The sequence below is a fragment of the Aegilops tauschii genome, chromosome 6 (genome assembly GCF_002575655.3).
Source record: "Aegilops tauschii subsp. strangulata cultivar AL8/78 chromosome 6, Aet v6.0, whole genome shotgun sequence".
Classification (NCBI taxonomy): domain Eukaryota; kingdom Viridiplantae; phylum Streptophyta; class Magnoliopsida; order Poales; family Poaceae; genus Aegilops; species Aegilops tauschii.
In genome coordinates, this window is record NC_053040.3 from 439,386,280 (window position 1) to 439,394,234 (window position 7,955).

A 7,955-nucleotide genomic window follows, 5' to 3' on the forward strand; every position below is an offset into this window, starting at 1 on the left:
CTAGGGGGCTATGGAAGGCTGCCATTCCTCTCAAAATCAAGATCTTCTTTTGGCAAATGTTTCGCAACCGCTTACCTACGTCGGACAACGTTGCCAAACGAAATGGGCCGGCGGACGGCATGTGCACCACTTGCGGTTTTGGGGAAAACGCGAACCACGTATTCTTTGGTTGTGTGCTGGCTAGATTTGCGTGGAGTGCGGTGAGAGACGCATTCAATCAAAATTGGAATCCTCAATCTAGCCACGACTTGCTATCTATCTTAACGGCGCAAAGAGGGGCCAACGCTAGGATAGTTTGGAGATGCGTTGGGGCGCTTCTTTGGTCCCTCTGGACGGTTCGTAACAAAATTACGATTGAACACAAGTTCCCGACCCACCCCGCTGATATTATCTTCAAATGCCATATTTTCCTTCAGGTTTGGGCTCCACTTGGGAAGAAGCGTGACATCGAGCGCATGAAAGAGGCCATGGAGCTGATCAAGACTACCATGATGAAGGCACGGCACGGGACGATGGCTGCTCCATGATCCTCCTCGTTTTGCTAGCTTTGGCCTTGATGCTCCGCTTTTGTGCTACCGATCTTGTGGCTGTGTGCTACTTAGCTTTATCTTGAGCCATGGGCTCGTTGGACTTTATCTATTTGGCTTGTAAGACTTTATGTGTGGATTCTGCCTGGTGGCTTTATTAAGTTAAAGTCGGACGCTGCTAGCGTCTATGTTCCAAAAAAAGTATCGTTCTTGTTTGAAACGGAGCAGTACGTTTTTACTATATGCTTGCATCTTGTGCGAGATAACAGGATCACGCTATCTAACAAAAAGGATTTCTCCCCGTTTTGTATTTTAAAACAACCAACACCGAGTACAAAGATCGCTGTGGCGAGCAGCACAACACACCAAAAAAAAGAAAGAAGAAACAAATGCTAACCACGGCAGCTCGGCAAAGCGCGGATGACCCGCCACCGCGGCGCCCATCGGAAACAAACCACCACAGACCGAGATTCCGAACCGCCGCGTACCAAGCAGCACCTCCAAGAAGGAATGCGATACCGACGACGCTGCTACCCGGACGAGTCCTAGGGTTTCCCCTGGAGGGAGGTGGGGGGTGAATACCACCGACACCCTCCAGGAAGGAATGGTGGCACCCGCAGGTGTCACCGCGTCGGGGCCGAAGCCGGCAGGGATTTCTCCCGCATTCCCAGACCCAACCGCCCAACCGGATGGATCCGACCCGCCAAACCGTCGCCCATCCCCATGCGCCAATGGAGTAGCGCCGCCACCAATGCCGCCTCACTACGAACACCACCACGAGGCCAAGAGGACCGGAGAAAAGCGTACCATGACGGGAGCAGCAACACCGACGCCGAGCGGGAGGGCACCACCTCCACGTGCGGGAGGCCCATGCCTCCGGCACCGTCGCGGTAGCCGTCCGGACATGGCCGCGGGGCATGCCGGGCCACCCCTGGCCCAGCCAGGCCCGAAGCGGGCCCGTTAAGCCCCGCCGGCCACGATGCAGCAGGTCGGCGTCGGCACTGCCAGCACCCAGCCACTCGTCGCGTCTCCCCCGCCTCCCAGAAGCCACGCCGGAGACGATCCCCGCCGCCGGCCTGCCCAGGCCCAGATCTGGGCCGAGTGGACGACACCAGATCGCGCCGCCACGCCGCCCAGCTATCCGCCTGCGTCGCACCACGGAGCCCCGCCGCCACGCCAGACCGTCGCCGCCGAAGTGCACCCCCCGGAGCAGCTCCGCCCGCGCCGGAGAGCGACCGGGAGGGGAAGGGCAGGGAGGCCGCCGCCACCAGCAGCCCCGGGGCCAGGCCGGCTGCGGGCGCCGGCGACGGCGGCGGGAGGGAGGGAGGGAGGGGGGCTGGAGGGAGGAGGAAGGACGCGCGGCCGGGTTCTCCAACAACTCCTGATTTTTCATCTCCGGATCACGCAATCTACGAATAGGGTTTGGAAACCTTCTCCGACTCGTCAGAGGAGGCTACATCCAACAAATAGCTCAGCCCAGGCGTCGACTTGACTTGATTGGATCGTCGCACGACGGTAGGAGCGTCGTTACAATAACAATCTTGCTTGTGATCTTCGTTGTCGCCCGCAGTTGCCTAGTTTTTGAGATCGGATCGCAATGAACCTCAACAGGGTTGGCTGCCAACTCCGTGATGTAAGTCGTCATTGCTTTGTTCGATCTTGTTATTAATTCCTCTTTTCATTATATAGCCACTCAATATATCGATCTATAATCATTTGGGACACTAATTCCCCTCCCTGGCTGAATCCAGCTGCGGGAAATCGACAGGCCAATCAAGCTGCCAGATGACGTGCTGCTCAACATCGTGGAGAGGATGAGCACGCTCGACGCCATTAGAACCTGCATCATCTCAAAGGAAACACTCAAGCTCCTGACGATGCTGTCACAGATCATCATCGTCATTGGCACCACCGAACTGCTCCGAATCAACGGCGTTGTGGCTGACGTGACCAGCATGATCCTGCGAACAAGGGCTCCGCAGATCCCCATACGCAACCTGAAGCTCAAGTTCATCCTGAGAGGCGACGACCATCTCAAGATCGGCAGATCTGTCGCCCTCGCCATGGTGACGCAGGAGATTGACGTGGCAGAGTTCGAGATCCTGACGAACAAGGGTTCTTATGATTGCACTCGAGCGGATCTCCTCTTCTTTGCAACTCAGTTCAAGGCTTTTATTGGCGAGTGTCCAGATGCATTTGGTGGCCTCACACGGTTGCATCTGCAGAATCTGAGGTTTGGTGAGTCAGACATACCAAACATCCTCATCACTTGCAAGCGGCTAGAATCGTTGCATTTTTTCTTGTGTGATGCAGGGCCACGTTCAGTACTGAGCGTAGAACACGCTCGACTCATCGAGCTTGATATCACCCATGGGTATTTCAGTACAGTAGAGCTTAAGTATCTACCAAAACTCCAACGGATGAGCTATAATAATTGGCACTATGCTAAGAACCCCCTGGTTCTTGGTTTTGTCCCTCAGCTTTCGGAGCTAGGCCTCGCTAATGCTTATGTTAATACAGACAGAACCATCAGAATAAGCCAGCTGCTTATTAATGGCTCACTGATACGCAGTATGTATTTGGACTTTCGAAGTGGAAAGGTACTCACTCCAATCATCTTTGTTCCATTCCCACACTTTGATGGTTAATGTTACAGTAGTAACTTAAGTGAGTCTTTTCCACCATTTGAAAAATGAAATTTATGCACAGCTCGCACTCACTATTAATTTGTTTGTTTTTCCTAACCCAGATTTGGGTTCAACCAGAATGCCAGAAGTTGCTTGCGCCAGTGCTTGGCAATCTACGTCTTGTGAATCTGGATAATCTTCCTGAAGAATGTGATATCGCTTGGACATTGTTCTTTCTTGAAGCTGCACCGTCCCTAGAGGAGCTTTGCATCATAGTATGGGATCACAAGTGCCACATAGATTCACGACAGAGTTACTCCAAGAAAACGGATTTGAAGTGGGAACCATCCACCGCAGATTTCAAGCACAAGAATCTGGCCAAGCTTACCATCCACGGCTTTGAGTCCAACGACAGCTTCACGAGATATGTCACGCACTTCATGAAAGCAGCGGTGAACATCCGGGTGGTATCTCTGCACGACAAGAAAGTCTGCAAGCACTGCACTGGTAAATTCAGTCATGTCAAGGTTCGCCCTTCGAGCTATCCACAAACCGATGAGGAGAAAGACCTTTTGAGTAGGAAGATTACAGGGTCGTTGGTGGCAACTTCTCATGCTGTGATTCAATTCCGGCCCTCCTGCTATTATTCACCTCCAGTCATGGAGATTTTGTAATCTATGCATGGCATCTCCATGATCTCTATTCTTCTATGTATGTGGTCAATAAGAGGCAGTTCCGTTCTCCAGAACTTAGCAGCTACACATGCATCTTCTGTTGAATTAATTGAAACATGTATTATTGCCTAATTGACTACATCGGACAAAAAATGTATCTCCGCTACCCTTTGTTTGAATAATTATTTTTGTCATCGGCAGCATTTAAAATAGCCACGTCTTTGCTTGTTCATTGATTTACCCAAATGAGAAGTGTCACATGTGTGGCACGAAGCAATTCCGCCCTGACGTTTTTTCAACTAAAATTGCCACAAAAAGAAAACCTCAAAAAAACTGAAACTTGTCATCCAAATAGAAAGTTGTCATGCTTCACAACTAAAGTGACCATTCTCGGGCAACTGAACTTGCCATCAAAAAACGCCAGGGTGAAATTGCTTCGTGCCACACGTGTAGAAGTTATCAGGGTCTTTGATTTAATTGTATGTTGTTGAAAATATGAGCAATTTACCATATGATTTAATCCATAAAAATACTAGATAAAACATGGCTATTATAGCATAGATGAAACAAGTCATGCAATCAAACAGAAAGAAGGCAAATAGCATCTGCACATATGAACTAAAACAAAACATATCTAGAACAGATACTAGAAAAAAAACTGTAGCAGGATCTCGAACAAAAAGAACATGAACACGTACTGAGCTACGACAGTAGCAATAGCGTTGACGTTGTCACCCATATCGTCGAAGAGGTCGTCTGCGTCAGGGAATAAGCCGTTGTTGGGGAAGTGGCCATCGGCGTCCGGGGTGTCCGTGATGAGCAAGTCAGTAGCCGTGCAGAACGCTCCCTAAGAACCTTATCACCCTTCTCCCGTATAGGACTTAAAGAGGTGGGGTTTCGGAGGCCTACTGTCCTGACCTGCGGTGCACACCGCAAGCCGGGATGGGGAAGATCGTAGCAGTAGCTCAGTGCTTAGAAACTCGATGGCATGAGGAAGGTGTTGCTCTGGTGTGTGTCTGTCTGGAAGGAGCGACCTCTCTTTTATTGGCACATGAGAAGACGGCGAACAAGCAGCGACGGGAGGTGAAGCAAAAGAGGGAGACGAAACGAACAAGCAGCGATGTTCGTATTCAATCTCCACTACATAAAAACTTTTCAGCTCTCATGTGACCTTTCGTATACCAGTCGTGCGTCGCAAAAGTATAGACAATGGCTCGGCTCATTCCCGCAACCCGCGGCACGTCGTGACGAGGCGTGGCGAGGTGGGCGGCAGAGGAGGAGCGCACTTGAATGTCTCTCTTATTCTCATGCTCATACATGTGGGGAAACAACCTCCCTTATAAGGAGGTTCAACTCCCACTAGGTGAGCAGTATGGGACTAAACTTTAGTCCCACCTTTTGCCTTGACTGAATGGGCTGAGCGGGTCTCTAGAATTTTTTAGGAATACTAAAAATGCTATTGGGCTGGCCCAAAAATAGACTAAATTCCAGCAATCCCCCACCAGATTCTAGAGCAAAATCACTAGTTGAGGAGCGCTCCCCGCAACGATTAGTCGGGGAGCGCTCCCCGCGTGCCAAGTGTCACGCATGGAGCCCATGTGAGACTTTTCCGGGGCTCTCCGCGCGCGACACTTGTCGCGCTGACGGGCTCTCCCGTGATTTCCGGTTTTCGGTTTTCCTTTCTGGTTTTTCCTTTTTTTCACTTTAGTCCTTGTACTTTTAATGTTTTGTAATACACTTTTGATTTGTTTTGACCTTTGAGATCTGTTTCTCTCTGGTGTGATCGAACCGTCGCTGCAGACTGTTCTTTCGTTGCCGTCATCGCCGCCCGTCGCGGCCGCCACTCTTGTCGTGTGCTTACGGCGGCCCACGTCGAGCCCGTCGCGCTTCGCCTGGTTCCCCGTTCTACCGCGCTTCCCCGTTCGCGAGACCGCACTTCCCCGTGGGTTCCCTGTTTCCTTTTTGTTTCTCTTTTTGTTCCCATTATATTTCCGAGATATGGAGATTTATGGGGTAGTTACGGGTGGGGCTTCCAATACTATCAGATGTCAAGTTTCAACTTGATTTTGTGGAATTAGTTCTTGATAATCATTGTGTTCTTTGAGGTATGGCTTGTCCTTTTTGCCGTATGCCTGGTGGCCCGTGTTCTTCTGTTGATTCTTCTGTAGATGGGTTCAATGTGGTTCTGGATCGGCGTTGTTTGAGGCGTGTTGTAAGAATATCATTTTATAATTGTTTAATTTTTGGCACACACGCTTATTTCATTTGGTGCTGCCCATGCTGTTTTGATTTTGATTATGATCCTTGTTTTATTTTGTTGTGCAGTATGTTCTGTGTAGTGTTAGAGTTCATCTTGCTTGTTACATCGAGGAGTGTAGGGCTTTAGCCATCGGGAGGGGTGACGAAGATACTGATCTTGCTCGTCACGGCAATGAGGGTTATTTGTATGGTGTTCTGTTTAGTCATGGTCGGGTGATGAGCAAATTCCATGGTCCTTCCTGGGAAGGATTGGTCAGTGATTATGGTGTTCGTCCTTGTGATATAATGACTGTTATGCTTGAGCATTATGGAACGTGGTTTGGTGTTGATTTTTATCGTCTTGGTCGTGGAGATGCGTTGTCTCCTTTATCGTCTGTTGGTAAGGTTTGTTTTTAAGGAAGTTTTTAGCTTGTTTTATTTTACATGATTTTTCTGTTCCCTTGAACCTATGTAATTATATTTTGTAGCTCTTGATGGTTTGAGCGACTCCGAGAAGGAACTTGTTGGGAGTTGTTATTACACCCATGGTGTTGATCTCAATTATCAACAGATGTATTTCATGACGTGTCAACTCTTTGATGACGGATACATACCCTGTTGTCCTTTTGTTCACATTGATTCCATGAATGTTAATGGTCATCATATGGTCAGATTTATTTCCCACTGTTTTTTTGTTTCTGTTTATTTATTTATTTATTTATTTATTTATTAGTGTTTCTTCTATTTATAGTTTTTAATTTTTGTTCTATTTCTAATAGCTTGATGTTTTTGTCAGGTTATTCCTAGTATTGTTGTGAGGAGTTTGAAGGAGTTCGTGTCAATTCCTAGGACTGTAGTTTTAACTCTTGGAGTTACTTTGGAAACTCGTGATGATGATGATATATATGTGAGCACTCCTTGCTCCTACTTCATTGGCTTGGGTAATAGAATGGTGTTCAAAGAGGAAGGGTTCAGTGATTTTCTCCAGACATCTTCTATTGAAGTAAACAGCTTGGTGCTGATAACTTTCAAAGAGCGTGATGGGAGGCTTATTGTTATCTTCAATCTTCTGTCGCGGTGATGTTAGTTATAGCCTTTGAACATAATGGATTTTGTTTAAAAAACTATGCTACGGTGTAATGTTATTTAGATATATGAAACGATATGAACCTAACTGTTCATTGCTGTTGTTTGTTTGTAGAAGAGGCATGGCTGTGCATCTCTTTTAAAGATGTTTTTTGGATGGATGTTAGTTAATTGGAGGCATAGTTATACATACATTAGAGGCACGTATGTTGTTTCCTCTAACATGGGTTGTAGAGACATGAACGTCTGTGCAGCAGCAAAGAGGCACGGACGATCACGCATGAAAATAGCTTGTAGAGTCACGGCGCGTGTTACGCGAGGCACGGGTGTGTTGGCACGAGAGACATGTGAGTGAAGCCTCTATAGGGAGGAGGCACAAGTATAGGTTAGTGGAATCCGGCAGCATAGGGTTGTACTGAGAGGAACGTGTGTGCAGCACCAAAGTTGCACGGGCGATCACGCGTGTGGAGCACGTAGAGTTACTGTGTGTTTCATGTGAGGCACGTGGATTGAGCAAACAGAGGCACCGAAGTGAAGTCAGTACAGGCACGGTTGTGTGGAGGCATGGGTATGAACCCTCTTGCTGCTGTCAAGTTTCTAGAGGCACGGAAGTATGGCATCAAAGGCATCGGTCCGAATACTTGGTTAAAGAGGCTCGGTTGTGGATGCACATGTGTGAAGTCTCTAGGGTCATGGGTGTGTGGAACCACAGGCATGGGTTCGAATAGACACTTAGAGAGCCATAGTTGTACATAGGTTAGCTGCACACAGTAGTGTAGTTTTGTGGCATCGTGCAGAACTGG

General features: G+C 48.4%; 1 protein-coding gene across 1 annotated transcript; it reads left to right on the top strand.

The window, feature by feature from the left end:
• Positions 1–1,506: 1,506 nt before the first annotated feature.
• LOC109772505 (uncharacterized) lies at positions 1,507–7,147 on the top strand. The gene is made up of 5 exons (XM_045230449.1): positions 1,507–1,893; positions 2,279–3,127; positions 3,277–3,771; positions 6,154–6,339; positions 6,863–7,147. The coding sequence occupies exons 1-5, from the start codon at positions 1,507–1,509 to the stop codon at positions 7,145–7,147; spliced, it is 2,202 nt and encodes a 733-aa protein (XP_045086384.1).
• Positions 7,148–7,955: the final 808 nt, after the last annotated feature.

Bases quoted from the DNA above. Each gene is read 5' to 3' on its own strand.
- LOC109772505 (XM_045230449.1), top strand. From the start codon at position 1,507: ATGCAGCAGGTCGGCGTCGGCACTGCCAGCACCCAGCCACTCGTCGCG. The intron at 1,894-2,278 runs GTTCTCCAACAA...GGCTGAATCCAG, and splicing joins GAGGAAGGACGCGCGGCCGG to CTGCGGGAAATCGACAGGCC. The intron at 6,340-6,862 runs GTCAGTGATTAT...TGTTTTTGTCAG, and splicing joins GTCCTTCCTGGGAAGGATTG to GTTATTCCTAGTATTGTTGT.